The following is a 17,805-nucleotide window of genomic DNA, read 5'->3' on the forward strand; positions in this document are numbered from 1 at the left end:
ACTTCAAACATTAAAGATTTATCAGATACATTTTTGGGATTAGGTGTAGAAGGTTCGGTTTAATTCTTAATCTAAAAATACAGTTTAGTAGATTCTTTTTTTTGTGTGTAACTTTGAAAGTAATCACAGTTTGTGCAGTGGCAACCTTCTGTGTCTATTATGAGAATACATAGGTGTACCTGATGTTCACCCAGCCATTCAAACACATACACACACACACACACACACACACACAGACATACACACAACCTCTGCAGAGTCAAGCCGTACGTATTGAAGGGGTCATGGCACACTGCAGAAAGACAACAGGGGCAGATGAGCAAAATATCTGGTTGCAAAGTTGACTGCGAGAGGCGGAGCCCTTTTCCTCCCTTTGGTCGAGGGCTGGTTGGTTGGTTGCTTGGAGGAGAGAGCATGCTTGTGTGGCCCCGGGCGATAAACAGACGTTTATCCCAGCCGTCAGCTGCCTCCTTGATTTACGGGGCGCCACCGATAGCTCCTGGATTCATCTGGCCCTTGTCAAACACGTGCAGCGTTAGAGAGCACTCACCCGCCCTGGCAGGTCCACTGTGCATCCTGCACAACCCAGACGGCAACTGTCCCTTCCTGAAATGCTAATCACATGACGGTGCTGTCCAGCATGCAAGAAACTTATCAGATCGCCATGACCCAATGTAAACTGGACGATGAGGAGAAGCAACAACAACTGAAAATGTTTTCTTCCGCATGTGAGCTGAGCTGGCTTTGCCTTTAGACTTTCGGCTGCACGAACAAGCTTTGTTCTTCGTCGGCAGTGAAAATGCATGAAATCGCTTTTTAGGCCATGCATTGTTGTGTTGCTACAGTAAAAAAAATAAAACTGCTATTATGATTGCTACAATTTATTTTAGATGTGCTAAAGACGTAGTCCCCATTTCATGGAGGAAACAAAATAAAATGTCTTAATTTTTCTAAGAACAAAAACATTACATAAAAATGTACAAAGAAAATGGTAAAGGTGATGGATAGCATTTAATAAAAAAAAACGTAAATTTATTCTTTACCAGAGAGAAATAAATGCATTTAACAATTATTTATCAAAAAATTACCTAAATTGCAATCGGCTTTGAATCGAACGCCAGCCTCTTTTTGACCTCCACTGTTCCCTGGTGTTGTAGCGCCATCTGCTGCTACATGCAGCACAATACAAAAAGAATATTTTCAAGGAACTACATGGTATTATCAAACACAAATGATTTTTCTCAGTCTCTAAAAAATACCATGGGACTAATTTAACTGCCTGGCAATATACAGTAGGGTCCATATTATTTAATGATTATAAGTTAAAAAACAAAACAATATATATATATAAATAAGTTAAACACTATATTTACTTGTTATTTTTACTTTCACATTTGGTCTTAAGACACAAGACAACATCAGTACATGCTAAAGGAATAGGGGACAACAGAGAGAATACTAAAGCACTAGTTATGTTACATATGATAATATAAAGGGGGTCTAGACTGTAAACACAGAGCTGGAGCAGAATGGAGAAGGACGGAGAAACACACTTACGTGATCTGACATATCCATTATACTTATATTTGGCTGAGGAGAATGCAAAGACAAGTGGCAGGTCACACGGAGGGAGTAAGGATGTAATGAAACAGACACATTAGGAATAGAGACATCACGGTAAGAGCAGTGGACGGACATGGAGTCCAATGGAACTATGATGAAGGGCTACCAGTGAAAATCATGAGGACAAAAATAAAAAAAGGTATAAATGATTAAAGTAACGGTGGTGGTGGTGGTGATGTAAGAATGGCACTGATGGCACAAAAGTGTCAGACAGGTGAATGTGATGAAGTGTCCGCTCTCAGTGTGAGCCATGCCTTTAGGAAAGTGTACTAAACCTGTGATGGGATGGAATGACAGTCTAATTATTACATTTCGTCAAAGGGTCTGGTATTTGAGGTTACACAGTTTCAATGGCGGATTCGACATTGCAATATTTGTCATTGATAAGAAATGCTTTGAGGTTCTGCATTTCTGTTTGACGTCTGTAGACAGAACAGAGGAAGTCAGCGTGGGAAACAAAGACAACACGGCTGTAGACGTCCAAAACACAAACAGCACACACACGCTGCGCAAACACACACACACACACACACAATACACAGGAACTTGATCTCAACATGTAGTCAGGAAAAAAATGTCCGGCACATTTAAATCCCTTCTTATTTTTAAAATGGATTAACTAAGGTTTCCAGTATTTGTCCTTGAATGACAGTTTATGGCCTTGACTGAGGAGGTACAGACGACTGGTACCAATATAAGAACTGGTTGAGTGCAGACTTGAACTGAGCTCTGAGCTGCTGACACTCCCCACCCTTTTCCATAGTCTCTTCCAGCAGTAAAGGTCACAGCGAGGGCCCAGGGCTGGCCTCTGACACGGATCCTCAAACAGGGACCTAAGGTGGCCCTGGCATCTGTCTCTAGCAATCTGCCCGCACTGCAGAGGCGGCAGACTAACTGGCTAGCATCTGGGGCGTAGCGAGGCGGCATTGGACAGAGAGTAGGGGCGGTTTGGATGTGTGGGTGTGTATGTGTGTCAGTGGGAGGGGGAGTGGGGGGGGTGGGCATGCTGCCTGGTGGACAGGATCTGTCAGGGCAGGTTTGGTGACGGACCAGCAGGGCTGGGAAAATGAAAATGCAAACATAATTTCCGTGTCAGGACAAATAAGGTCCCCGGCAATGAGATGCAGATACAAACACATCCGGAAACACAAGAGATAGAAAGTGCATGTTGTTACACACACTAGAAGTGCACGTGCATGCACACACTAAAAAAAACAACCCCCACACACACACACACACACAGCCCAGAAGGTTGTGGACTATAGCCGAAAGCATCTCCCGAGCTCGGAGCCCCCTACCCTTGTCCATAGCTCCGATTATAGAAGCGTCAACCTCTGGATTATATAAACCCCGACTGTGGTGACAACCAGGTCACAAAGTAAGAATGCATGTAACTAATATACAGACCAAAAATAAATGAATGATTCAGCTAAAACAACTGCAGAGACAATATTTCAGAACTTTAGCATGCACACCAATCAGACCAATCACACAATTACATTGTCTAAATCTGCAAATATAATTGTTGCTTTCACTATAGTTTTGACGCCCGGTTAAATATAGAAAGAACTTGAATTCATCTGCAAAAGTTGCCTGAAAACTCAAGCTTATGTCTCGTCTTAATTTTTCACGCCAATAATTCAACATCTGACTAAACTCCAACATCACTGTATGTGTATAATCCCGAACAACAGAAGACTGAATTAATCTGATTTGCTAATTTGTCTGATTTCATCAAATACCACATTACTCACTAAACCCTTTGAGAGGTTATTCATTAAAATACCGTATCATTAAAGCCTATGAAGCAATAGCAAGGTTTATGTTCATGTCACCATTAAAGAGGTGAGTGTATTCCACTCGGCAGCATCAATGTGACTTGCATCAGATCACAGGATGCATCAAATTAAACAGAGCTATCCAAGAAATCAATTATCCAAATACTAGGGGCCAGACAAATCTGGCTCGGATGTACAAGAGCATGAAGTCATCATGGATAAAGACGTCTTATCCTCTCAGTGTAGTGGGAGTGGGGGGGGAGATGGGAAATGGGGAGAGGAAATCCAGCAATCCCTGACTGACAAAGCCCAATGCACTATTTCAATAAACTCACTTTGTTCAGACAAAGTCAGAGTTAAAAAGGGAAGGAAATCCAAGTCAGAGGAGGCTTTCCTGAAATCCTACAGGGGGTTGAGGGAGAAGTGAGATCAGTAACCATGTAATGGCCAGTAATTGGTATCGGGGGATATCAGCGCAGGCTGAACTACAAGAGGCCAAGCCAAACTCATCATGGCTTGTTTGACACTAATCTAGGCTGAGTCGGCAGACGGTGGGAGAATGTTGAGAAGGAAATCAGATCTGTATGTCTGAACCCAACGCTTTGATAGTGAGGCCTGCCGCTGCCATGTCTAATTGACGGCCAATTTTGTATTTTGTATCCAGTCAAAAGGACAACGAGAAGGAGGGGAGCCGTCCTCTTCTTACCTTTTCTTTATCAAGCCGACATCACCTTTTTTATAATTCTCATTTTGAGTTTTCTCTCCCCTCTCCTTTTGCCTTATCTACCTTTTGTCCTCTTTCCTGCTTGACTAAATCTCTATCTCTCTATCTGCAGCTTCTCCTCTACCCTTCTCATCCACTTCCTTTCTCCTGGTGTAGGCTATAAACATTAAGAGTTGAATAGACTGATCTTAAGAAAATCAAAGCTGCAATCAGAGCAGGACATTATTTTACATCTTGAGGAGTTGCACATGAGAACACAGGCGACTGGACATGCTTGTGATTCCTTGGAGATGTTTCAAATCATATCCAAGAGCCTTCGTTTTGTCCACGTCTCTGCTGGTCAGCCTTGAAATGTGTCTGACTCTCACGTTGAGTTGTTGGTTCTGAGATATCTGAGTTATCAAGAAGCCTCTTGGATGAGAAGCACAAGCAGGTCCAGTTGCCTGTGATCATGTGCAAATCCTGCAGATACGATGACCTGGATGACTGCGACCCTTGACGGATGCTTATCTTCAACTGTGCACTGTAATAATGAAAAGCCTTGCCCAGTAGCTCAGGGAGGTTACAGTGAGTCAAAGGTAAAAAGAAAAAAAATCAAAGTAAAATAGGACCAAAGAGTTCAGGACTAATTTCAAAAATGAAAAAAATGCTTTAACTGAAAAGTGAACAAACTGAAAACGGTGTATACCTCCAAAGGAAAATATAAGACATCAAAAAACGAACAAACATTAAATTGCAACATAACACCTTGAGATAAAGACGAATATATTCCATTTTTGTGTACACAGATATCTTACCTTAAAAGACAAATCAACTCTCCAATAGTAATTCTATCACACAACTGCATGAGTGGTGCAGCATATCTAACACCTACAGTACTGAACGGTACAGCAGCATTACCACAGAGCCACATCACCACTGGATCCACCACACACACAATACACTCAGGGTATAAGACCAGTCAAATCATAATGTGAAAGAACTCAACACAAGGGTGAGAAATCAAGTGTGAATAAAATAAAGTGGTATAAAGAGAGAGAGATAGAGAGAAAGCTATAGATAATGAGAAATGGAGATAGAGAGATAGAGAGATAGATAGGTAAATAGATAGAGATAGAAATATAGATAAATTGAGATTGAGATATAAATACTTAGAGATAGCGCTATAGATAAAGAACGATAGAGATATAGAGAAAGAGATAAAGATGTTAGAAATAGAGATATAAAGATATAAAGAAATAAAGAAATAAAGATATGGATATAGAGAAATAGAGATATATAGAAGAAATAGAGATAGATATAAATTGAGATAGATATAAAGAAATGGAGTTGGATATATAGATAAATAGAGTAGCGATATAGATGAACCCATGGAGATATAAAGAAATGGAGAAATACAAAATTAAGGAAATAGAAAAATTGAGATCGCGATATAAAATTAGAGATATAGAGATAGAAATATAGATATAAAATTTGAGAAATATATAAAGTTAGAGAATTCAAGATTAAACTAAGCAAACTAGCTACTAGCAAAATAGGGATAATGAGAGAGGGATAGAGAGACAAGGATTATAGATGAAGAGATATAAAGATAGATGAAAAAAGATGCAAGTAGGTAAGAATCAACTCGATAAAAAACGTATACTTAAAATAATTGATGGACGGGAATATAACAAACAAGTTCCTATAATCCACAACTACGGAGTCACAGTTAACAGAGTACACCACGTGGACAACATCACAGGGACACACACACACAGACACACACGTACCTCTGCATGGCACGACGCGCACACAGAGCACACACCACAGACACGTAACAGCATGTGTTGGGCGGTGTCACTTACAGGCACGTAAAGTGGTTGCGCAATCATGAACAGAGACAGAGGAAAGTGGGTAGGCCCTCTGAAGGGTGTCCATGTTACTATGTACACTGCCTGACATGCAAGAGCAGTCTTGCTCTGAACGGCCGCAATCAAAACAACATGCCAGTTTCATTCGTTTGTAGACGGACATCTTGGCTACAGTCATGTTTTGGGATGAGAGGAGAGGAAAATCAGCAGGTTAATGGCAAGAGGAGAAATTATTCATCCAGGGGAAGTTCGGAAGGTAACTTCATCAGAAAGTGCAAGCCTTAGCCACCCGCTCCCACAGGCTTGAGCCCCAAAGTGAATCAACACAGTCTGGGTGCAGTGATCTAAAATCTAATTTCATTCAGGAAATCGTCAAATTACTTTCTTTTTGAGACTTCGACCGTTCATTGATCAAATTTGGACATCTTAGTGATGTTATAATGCTGTTTATAGTTTGATTCCTTCACTTTGACTGGTTCTCTAGGGGTCAAGCTGTGTGCTAAGGCGGTAACAGGTCAAAAGGCAAAACTATAACAGTGGGAAAGAGGGGTGAGGAAAGGGGGTTGAGGGAGGGAGGCATTCGGGGGAGAGAGGCATGAGCAATGTCTTGAGCAGCAAACCTCATACAATGTTTCATACATTTGAACATCCTCTATCCATTTGGGCTGACCGAGTGGATCACGTACCTGTATCCCAGCATGCAGCTGAAGCGGCTCTGTCCGAGGCATCACACTATTCAACTGGCTACAGACTTTGCCAATTCATGCTCGAGTCAGACCTGCGTCTTCACTGCTCTGCTCCCCGAGGGCAGCTTCACTCTGATGTGCGTGTGTGCAGAAACACTGTTACTACACTAAATCGTTTACATGTTGTGTATTCAGTAATTATCCAAGTTAATTTCAAGTGAGCCCATGTGACTTTTGAAAGAAGATGACATAGCACATTCCTCCTTTTGCTGCTACTAGCTTATGTTAGAAAGGAGATCATAGATTAGCATTCACTCTATTACTAAATCAGGTTCATGTGTTACTGTGAACAAATGTAGGTGCTGTTGTCAGTTTATTTTATTTAAAAAATATGTTTTAACGGTTTTGCATTAATAATAATTTTAACTCCTCAACTCATTTTCTCCACATACTTTTAAATGATGAGGTCAAACAAATACTGTTTTGTTGCTGTGAGGTGTAAATTAAGTTGAGTAGCGTGACATTGACGTTCTTTCCATGTTAATGTTAGTGCTATATTAGAATTATTCTCTTTAACTACAGAAGTTGTTACAGTTGCTTTTAGAAGGGGGGTCTCATGATAGTTCTTTATTGTTTGTTTGCCAAATCCCACATGTCATATCTACAACACTGGGAACTCAGGTGTTTCACTGAACTTTCTTTGCAGTCTCTTTACAAAGCTGCCGATCCAGAGATTGTGTGCTCTTGTTCCGGTGAGATTGGATGTGCAGCCTGCAGAACTGTAACACTGTAGAAGTCCTTAACTACCAGCTAGCCTGCAGCCACAATACTGTAAAGCATCTACTTCCTATGTGTGTGTGTGTGTGTGTGTGTGTGTGTGTGTGTGTGTGTGTGTGTGTGTGTGTGTGTGTGCGGCTGTTGTGTGAAGCCCTAAACCCCGAGGGGAGCAGGAGTGAAAGTTCCCAGAGCAGCGTCTCTAGATTGCCCGTGACTCTGAGCAGAAACAGTCCCTGGTCCCCATTCTCTCATTGCCGAGGTGCGAGGAGACAGCGGACTAATAATGTCTGGCACCTTTACAGAGACACTCTGAGCATCTTTGACTCCGAGTCACATCAGGGAAAGAAGAACCTGAATTAAGTGATATACGTCTCAGCCTCTGGCCAAGTAAAGAATGGGGAACGCAGATCACAACCCATGGGATGGAGGCATCAGGGACTGTTGTATCCTCTAGCATGCACATGTGCCTTATAAGAGCATGCAGAAAGACTTTAGTTCTCAGCAACAAGGGGAGGTACAGATATAACTGTTCACAGTGATGAAACAGTTTTTGGAGACATGGCAGACAAAGTGCAGCAAGGCTTTCAGTTCATGCTGAAACTTCTCAACTTCAGAGTTCTCGCACGGGGGCACTGGGACTACGGTTTATGTATGGCACAGTGTGAATTGCTGACACGAGGAGGGTGAGCGATGGACAACAGACACAAAGACTCACAGACACACTGACAATGTCTTGGACTTCTGACTTCACAAATACCCAGATTCCGGCCTACAGGATTGTGAGGTGCTCGTTTCAGGGCGCTCCCCGTTTGAGGATTCAACACGAGGGCTGCCCTGATAAACTGTCTGCGTGGGTTTGAGCGGTCACCACCTCTTAAACTCCATTGAAGCACAACCGACTCAAACAGAAGCTATCAGGGCGCTTTGTTGAATCCAGAGGATGTCCCGAAGAAAGCACCGTTCGGATAGATCCCCCTTATTCAGCAAGAGTGCAGGGGAAATGGCCTGAGCTTTCCAGCAAACAAAGTGCATAAGTAGTTTTTACTTGAAATGTCAGATTCACACAAGCCTAACTATATATAAATAATAAAAAACTATAAAATCATTAAATAAAGTCAGGATGATGAATTTATCAAACTGTAAAGTCAGGTTTGGATTTGAATTAAATGTTGATTCATAACACATTTAGTCCTTGCATTCTTGCTGAACAGGTTCCAGGGGATTTGAGTTTCCTCTACAGACATCACCATTTTCATTAAGTCATATTGGACATGACCCTGGCAGGCCACCACCATCTAGTGGCAATGTATTGCTATGACAATTAACACTCCTAGTGCTCGTGGACGATTCGCCCAGTGCAGTGAGTTCAAAGAAAAAAGAAGACATAAAAAGAAACCAGGCCCTCGGACTGTCCAGATCTGAACTCCACAAGGCTGATGCGCTGACATTTAAATTCTAAAAAGGAACCGATGATCTCTGAAACCTCAGCCGTAGCCAGGCGAGGACCCAGAGTTTAGAAACGGGGCTGAGATCACAGAGAAGTGGGGCAGAAAGGGGGGGGGAGGAGGAGGAGGAGGAGGCCAGATTGTTTTGATTGTGTTTTGGCAGCCGACACCGGTTGGGATTTGAAGAACTTCCCACAAGGACATTTTCTGCTCTCTGAAAGCGAGCGCGCACTCAAAACTTGGTTTTGACAGAAAGCAGATCAATTTAAGATCTCAGTGATCCTTGATCATTTCCCTCTGTTTGCGTTAGCTCCTCTAAATCCATGATTAACGTACGACGTCCCAGAATTTAATAACGTCCTCTCTGCGCTTTCTCGGAGCATGACACTTGGGAGGAGGTTAATCATGGATAATGACAGAAGACTCGCAGCAGATTGGCTTTCAGCTGCCAAGTACGAGTTTGGTTTGATGATCGGAATAGTGAGGAAACATTTTGAGATCATCGGCCACATGTGATTAAGTCACACTCTATCTAATTGTCATTTCCAGCTCGTCAGAGCTTGAACTAACTGGGCCATTGAGGAGGAGGAGAACTGACACTGGTGTGAGTTCGATATGTGCTGGTTTGGTTCTGGTCTGAGGACGGTGTAGAAATGAGAGGAGAGGGATGCAGAAGCTACACTGGTTCATGCAACATAGATACAGTTGACTATTTGCTGAAGAGGAAAATAAAAAACACTTGCACTAGACCCTGGGTAAATGAAACCCTTTTGTTTTTACTCACAATAAATCACTACCAGCGAGTAGTTAAAATAAAGTGGCGTTTTCCAATGGCAGCAGGGAAGGAAATACATCAAAAAAAGTGTCACTGGTCATAAAGAAACATGGGAAAAACAACAAAAGAGAACAAAACATGATAGAACAGAACATTGTGTAAAAGCTACGTCCAGCAGCGGGAAACAGTTAACATATTATCTACATGGAACTACAGTGTGAAAGGCCTGGCCGAGGTAAGAACAAATAAAAAAAAGTCAGATTAATTAACATGACAAAGACAAAAGAAGGAAACGATGGGTGTCGGTTTTAAAAGCCGGTCCTGTCTTGTCTCCACCAGGCTGCTTTACTGTAATTGTCTGTGACCTTTAGTGGAAATATGGGGATAGTCACCTGAATTATTCATCCAGCAGCTAAAATATCCTGACAAGTGACTAGTGCACATAGGTCAGGTTGTATTCACATGCTGTTCCTGCCTTAATGAGAATGTCATGTCTGCATGCAGTAGGGGGAACCTAGTAAGTTCTTTTACTGGCCTGTGGTGAACAGAACATAACAATTAACAGCACAGTGTGTTTACGCACTGGAACATGGCAAATATTATAATGTGGCTGACCTCAATACTTTCAATACTCTAAGATAATTTATTTATAAGTGATAGAACAAAGTAGGTCATGTCCACTCATACTTTAAATATGAGAAATTAAATCTTATTGTCTCCAGCAGTGAAATTATAAATTGCACGAATCTCAAAATTGTGGCTTATACTGCAGGCGGTACTGTCTATGCATTTGGGTCAACAATATTTTTATTTGTCCAAAATATCGATGATAAATTGGGATTTACAACCTATTGTATGATTATTTTTCGTGTGTACAGCTGTCAACAATCAGCATTATCCGTTGGGTCTTTCTAAATTTGTTTTACACTTGAAAAATCCCTTCACCTTACTTTGAGTGTAAATAAACATGTGATTCAATGATTAAAACCAATTAGAAGATAAAATGAGAGTCAGTTACAGACTAAGGAGCATACCCTAATGAATGTTATGGGAATTCAAATGAGACCCAGAGTAAACACTTTCCTATGAGGGTATAATGGTATGAAAACACACAGTAAAATCACCTGAACCACAATACAGAGGAACATTGAGTCAAAAGATTAGAGTTTGATCTGGTAATGGGACGGACGGACCCACGGGGGAGGTTTGGGAGGGGAGGCGGGGAGGGAGAGAGAGAATCAACGGGAGGCGCAGCCAAACTCACGTCGTTTGCAGCCACACTTCTTGATCCGCTTTGGGTCGGTGATGTCATCGTGACAAGCTTTACAGTAGAAGAAAGCTCTAAAAGTAGAAATGGAAAAAAAAAAAATGAGCACTTGAGAAATATCAGCTGTTGAGTGGGTTCATTGGGAGGACTGGGTTTTACCTCTTCACTTCTTTGGCGTCACTGGCGATAAAGAACCCCAGTGTTCCCTCCTGCATCTTGACGTGGTTGCCGGGGTTGATGAGGATGCTGGACAAGTCAAGAGAAACGAGAGAAAAAATGGCGGCCGTTAGCGCCGGGACAACGCCTGGTCCACACAACACGCTAATCAAGAGGAATGGTACACGCACACTTGTTGAGGCCTTCAAATCGAGAGCTTGGTTGTCTCTGTGTTGCGTTTTAATTGGGGGCATTTTTGCCGATGTGTTGCTCACACGGATGAACAGAATGTACCGAAAAAGTGTGATCGTACTCTGTGAGGTTTAATTCTTGTCTTTAAAGGGTGGCATCGGACTGCCCCCGGGGTGAGGGGTGCGGGGGGGGACAGTTAGAATTAAAGTACTGGCCATGGAGGGGTTTTAGCCTTGGCACTCAAATACAGTCATCTAGAGTCAAAACAGATGTTATGACGGCCGCTGCAGAACAGAGAATGTACAGTAAGTGTCATTATCTCGGTTAGTATGGGACAGTGGGATGCAAGGGAATGAACAGCTCGTTTCCTTTATCGCCACTAAAGGCTGATTCTGCTCAGTGACTCCTAATGTCGCTGAAAAATCAGAAGTGACTCCTCTCTGTTGAATTATAGTGTGGAAATAATTACAATGCATTTCCAGACAGGTCAATATTGACCTAAGATTTAATACTCTTACTGAACGACAGCGTATTATATATTAGTACGACCTTCTTTTATTATGGGTGAGACCCAATTTACTACCAAAGCACTTTAAGCGACTGGCTGTATCATTCCCCATTAATTAGACTGAGACAAAGAGTAGACACACACATACTGTACGCTTACACTCACACACGCACACACACACTGGTCATTAATGGTTACCTGTGGGCAACAATCATCAATGATGTGAGTGTGAACTAAGAAACCAAGACACTGAACCCACAACTCTTTTAAAAGGTCACACTCTTTCAGAATAAGAGCCCAGGGGAAAGCTGATGGATGAATTCTTCATTTTTGCTTTTGCTCTATTTTTGCAATAATAATACTTATCTCATGGTTCAATGTTGGGGGGATCTTGAACTGAATCTTTGTATCATAAATAGCAATTTATTTATTTTATATATATACTTATCTAGCCTATTCTTATTTATCAGGTCATTCTGAAATGGTCTGTGTAGTCTCAGGGTAGCAGCTACTTTCCTCTGGGCCCTGAAAACAGATTTCACTGGAGAAAACAAACAAAAATATTAAGGGAGCAATTGAATCCATACACATTCAGGAGGTGTGATCAAATTGCACCAGTCATGCAGATCAGATTTGTCTTTCCACACTGCAAGAAGTAAAATAGCATGTGACATTAGCTCAGATTTAATAGCCCCCAGAGAAGTAAACAGGCAGTGAGCCTGGCATGCGCTTTAGTCAAAAGAAATGAAAGAAATAGATCAAGACAGTTCCACAAACATTGCTGCCCAAATCTGAGATTTTACAGGTGAATCTATCCCAGACATTTCTCATCTGTCGGGTGCAAACTGGTGAGTCAAAGCTTTAAAATAAAAAAAAAAGCATCAAAACCTCATATTGTGAGCAACAAGGCAAGCATCGAACACTGTGTGTGACCGTGTCAGAGCATGCAGTTACCAAACAGCATGAAGAGGACAATAATCAAACAGAGATGCATACTGCAGTACAGGTATAGGGACGGGTACGTAGATGCAGACGGTTGCAGTAACTTCTGTGCAGTTGGATTGTTTCTCAAACACCAAACTGACAGGAAGTGACCTCACTTAAGAACATCTACTCGATAGACGCACGAGCAAGACTGGACACGGTGGCTGAGATGTACAAAAAAAACACAGGAAACGAACACACACATTCGCACATTCACTCTCTCCCTGTCAAGGTAGAGCGCACACACACAATCACACACAAACAAACATAAACACACACAGACGCAGACACACGTACATGCACAGATGGAGATACATTTAACAATGACAACATGAGAGGGTGGTGGAATGCAAAAGTGAAATGCGGGGCACTTGTGAACATTGTAGCCTGTGGTTATTTAATTTTGCCTTGGATAAACTTAGAGCTATCCAAACTCAACAGCTCCATGCCTTTCCTAGTGTGTGAAGTGATGGAGAGAAAACAAAGGTGGGTGAAGGTGCTGCTGGTGTAATACAACCAGGAGGAGAAGGACACACTATCGTATCAGCCACTGCCTAGAGCAATGGCAGAGAGTCCCTCAGTTTATTTCAGGATTAAATACAAAATTGTAGAGCAACAGATTACCAATGTTAATTAACACATCTGAGGTGTGAGGTGTGTGAGTATATAAACTCCTCAATGATCCGGAGTCACAGAACCATGAAGGACGGTTCAGGCGATGATTTCAAAACACCATGAGTGGAATAATTAGATCGGGGAAAGCTAAAGTATAGCAGGGTAAGAAACGAAGAAACGAAGGGGGGGAACTGAAGGTGAGATAAATAAACTAAGCAGGGGGACTGGTAAAAGGACAAAAACTGAAAAGATCCAAAGATCAAATAAGGGGTAGATATGGAGAGGGTGAGCGTTTGGCCTCGGTACACTGACGACAGCAAAGACAAAGAAACAGAACTTCTACAAACACGTCCAATTTATTCTATCCTCCCTCTGCCTGCAAAGAAGTTAGTGCATTAAGCACAAGGGACACCATAAAAGAGAGTTAGAAAAAAAGAGAGGCCTGTGTGATAGTGTGTGGGGGAATATCCTTGGGAGGGGGGGGAAACTCCCAAAGTCGGAAGCTTTAAAGTGGTGGAGATTGGGTGGAACTTTGGAAGTTAGATAAGGTAGAGGGCATACCGCTTTTGGCTTCTGCAAACAACAAGAAGAAATCTCAAATCAAACAGTTATCATGAACATCGACGAAGAGGAAAATAAAACTGTTGCTAGTGGGTTTTTTTCAGGGCCTATTTTGTTGGTGCGCCTCCATGTGGCTGTTTGTGTGTCATGCTTGTCTAATGTTGAGCTCCTTGCACCTAAATGACTGTGGTTAACTTTTGATGAGGGCATGATGACGACAAGCGTCACTGAAAACTTGGGAAACATTTTTTTTAAAAGCTTTAGATATAAGGAAATGTATACCATCAAAGTATATTTTAGATTTCCTTTTGACTAACTTGGACGAATTAAACACCTTTATTTCTGACACTAAAGTGTAAAGGTTGAATTCTAATGTGGTGGCAAGTGTTGGCCCTTTTGATATTTTCAAGTGTACATTTTACATTCTAGTGCATTATGTAATATGTACCAAAATCAGCATGACCTTCATTTGCTGGGCAACTTTGGCATATATGAGTGGGGGAGGGTTGGGGGGGGTTGGCGGGTTGGTGGGGGGTTTGGCAATTGAGTTTAATGAGTAAATAACACTTCATGTTGTTGAGTTAGTGGAGTTAGTGGTTATAATATCCAGGCTGCACAAGGACACAGTAGAATCAGTGAAACATAGTAACGCGGATCTGTGACTTAGATAATAAGGTGTTTGGATGTTGTGTTGATCCAGTATAGTCATCTGTTACTCGTCAGAAACTAAAACTTTATTGCAGAACAAATTTTTACATTTATTCCTTCAGGCCTGTGAGGTCTGACATCAACAAATTGTCCAAGAAATTATCTGGATACTTTGCTACTTTCCCATGAAAGACTGGACTCAAATGAAACCATCTAAAATCCATATCAAATTAAACGTTAGATTCAATTTATTTCTACTATTAAAACCAAAATTGCAGCTTCATAAGGTAAAGCATTATTTATTCAATGTATTAGAAAATAAAGATTAACCGTAACATTAAATCATATCAGCAAGTTTCATTTAAACTAATATCAGCTGTGATCGGAGCTGCAAAGAGGATTTGGGAAAGAAAATATAAGACATATTATTAAGAGAAAATTATCAGAAGTTTTCACTGTGGCCACAGGCGACGGGGATACGACATACAAACCTGCTTTCTCTTTGCTCCGACTTGTATTCGATGGCAATGAGTAGCAGCTTCAGTTTAACGTAACACAGCCTGTAAGACACGCGCACTCATTAGAGCAGGGCAGATTATAGGCAGACGACTGATGTGTTTGGAAAAACCTGTGAAATCAACATCCTCACATCCTTTCTCTGTGCGAGGGCTACCTACCATTGACAGTGGGCTTGCTGAGAGGGTACAGAGTGATACTTACTCACAGATAGTGGGGAACGAGAGGCCCACAAAGGCACTGGACAAATACTCAGTGTACATCTCATTAGCCACGCCTTCAAGATAATACTTTTGCCATGTGTCCTCCTCAATCTGACAACAAAAAAAAAAGAAGTACAAGCACAGAAATGTCACAGATGAAGCTCAAAAAAGAAAGGAAGAAAAACGAAAGAAGCCACAAAACAGTGTTTTCCTTCCAGCAGCAGTCCAATGTGGTCTGCAGATGTTACACCCCCCCCCGCCTACAACCTCAGCCTGGTCATTATAAACTGATCCATCATCTTTATGACATGAGAACCGTTCTTTGATAGAAGCAAGCACCTCTTCAATACTGAGCCACAGAAACACTGAACAGATTCCATATGAAATGTCACAGTAAAATATGATGTGCCAGGATGACGGAAAACACTCTAATGGAAGTCTTTTCTCTGGACACAGATGTCAAGACTTCCCGGGGTGTGTGTGTGTGTGTGTGTGTGTGTGTGTGTGTGTGTGTTTGCGTGTGTGTGATGGATCTGATCCATCTGTCAGCAGAGAACTTACTGTAATCAATTTATGTTAACCTCACCTTCAATCCCAGAATAAATCATCTCATTTACAAAAATGCAACGTGAGGATTCAATCATCCGCATTACATCAGTCTGCTCAGAGGGAGTGACCGCAGCGAGGCGAGCTAATCTCTCGTCCTCTGCATTACCTCAATAAAGGACCTCATCGAGAACAAGTTGGCGAGCATGGTGGAGAGGCCCTGAGCTAGACAGCTCTGGGCAATGAAGCCTGCCTTCAGCTCCGCCAGGCAGATTGCATCGTCACCCTCCTTCCAGTTCCAACTCGGAATGTTCAGCAGATGGGCCTTCATCACATGACAAGGACAGAGGTCACAAGATGCAGTATAACTTCTCCACTGATTCACATTTCTTCAAGGAACAGTTCAAACATTTAGCTAATTATCTCTTTGCTTGTTTGTCTGTTAGTTAGCAGCTCTACACATAAACTCAGTAGATTATCATTCAACCTGGTGGAAGGATGAAGGCTGAACAATGAGACAGAGAGGAGGCAATAACATTTTGGTTCGGGTCCTACAATATTTTTCTTTAATTTTACAAGATCGGGTATTTTTCTAAATGTTTGGGGATTCTACAGAGAATAATTTGCGAATCTTGATGAAAAAATTCTGATATATATTCGGGAGTTGGTTGTTTTATAATGGTGTTGGATGGACTGTGCTGTAAAAGCTGTCAGTGATGAAAATGACCATAAGTAAGTGTTCAAAATCTCTGCCCACTAATTAAATAACTATTTATTAGTGGTGTAGGGAATAAGTGAACAAGCAGGTAAGGTTGTGGAGGCAGCCCAGATGATCTCTTCCTTCAAATCACTGTAAAGCAATGTTGTATCTGATTAGTTTATCAATAATATGACATTTACAACTACTATTGTATTGAATTTTTACAATTTGCCAACGCAATCAATTGTATCGTCTAAGGATTTATATTGAAAACCTTAAATAAGCAATTTGTCAAAAGATGCTTCAGAACAACTCCACCCAGCTGAGCGTAGCCCCTGAAGCTTTTTGTTAAGTGTTTATCTAGTTATTGAATCACTTAAAAAACGGAGCTTAATGTATTATCATCCGTCATGAGTCATAAGTGTGTGAGCAATGGATTGAGTTGACCTTCCAGAGATTATGTGTCATGCATGTGATGTAATTAAAAACCAAACAATGAAACCATCTACTTAAATGCACAGAGCAGCTGTTAGGCAGACAGGATGGAGGTTTATCTCCTGCCATGAACCTTCCTCCATTCGTGGGAGGACAGAGAACAGACAGGATGCGGTGAAACGACATCTCGCGTGACACCAGAACATCTCACCTTGTTGTGATACTGGAGCATCTGCGTGATTATTCTGATCTTGGGATGATAGTTCTTGATTGAAATGACCCTAGACGGAAACCAGACAAACAGATGGAACAGCGATTATGTAACATCATATCTGGTCAGTTTCCAGGACTTTCTCTGAGTCCAGACGATACAGTACCTCATGATGTTTGAGGCGTCTTCTGCATCAGGATCTGCGCAGTATTTATTGGCCAGGATCAAACAGGCATCTGCTGACTCGATCTATGAGCAAACATGTTAACATTAAACTTCGTGTCAGTATTTATTAAAGTGCACACAGTGGTTTTATCAAACTGTGGCTTTCTCCCATGAAATCCAATAAATCCATGGCTTTAACACTGACCAGTATTCTCATGATATTGTTCGTCTATTTCTTTTCTTCTATTTTAATATCACTTTTTGTTTAAGAAATACAAATAAAACTGAAACAGAGATGCAGATATCCCATCTCTGTCCCTCTGCACCACAGACTGTGTATAAAGATGAAAGACCTGAAGGCTCCACTAAAGCCAAAAACTTGTTGATGGCCCCCTGGTGGCTGGCTGCATTGTAAATCATAAGCCTCATCTCCTCCA

At 41.6% G+C, this 17,805-nt stretch overlaps 1 protein-coding gene across 6 annotated transcripts in view; it reads right to left on the bottom strand.

The window, feature by feature from the left end:
* Positions 1–17,805, bottom strand: part of kcnma1a (potassium large conductance calcium-activated channel, subfamily M, alpha member 1a) — a 132,870-nt gene that overhangs the window by 25,516 nt on the left and 89,549 nt on the right. For 3 of the 6 annotated variants that reach the window (XM_062400895.1, XM_062400899.1, XM_062400897.1), the window contains exons 12-19: positions 17,370–17,452; positions 17,204–17,273; positions 16,027–16,182; positions 15,313–15,422; positions 15,084–15,152; positions 11,088–11,174; positions 10,926–11,002; positions 9,671–9,679 (exon numbers count right to left, since the gene is read on the bottom strand). In XM_062400895.1, the coding sequence (XP_062256879.1) occupies positions 9,671–9,679; positions 10,926–11,002; positions 11,088–11,174; positions 15,084–15,152; positions 15,313–15,422; positions 16,027–16,182; positions 17,204–17,273; positions 17,370–17,452 (661 nt within the window). The remainder of the gene's footprint in view (positions 1–9,670; positions 9,680–10,925; positions 11,003–11,087; positions 11,175–15,083; positions 15,153–15,312; positions 15,423–16,026; positions 16,183–17,203; positions 17,274–17,369; positions 17,453–17,805) is intronic. The other 3 variants (XM_062400900.1, XM_062400901.1, XM_062400898.1) reach the window with 1 other exon arrangement.

This window comes from Platichthys flesus, chromosome 12 (genome assembly GCF_949316205.1).
Source record: "Platichthys flesus chromosome 12, fPlaFle2.1, whole genome shotgun sequence".
NCBI classification, from domain to species: domain Eukaryota; kingdom Metazoa; phylum Chordata; class Actinopteri; order Pleuronectiformes; family Pleuronectidae; genus Platichthys; species Platichthys flesus.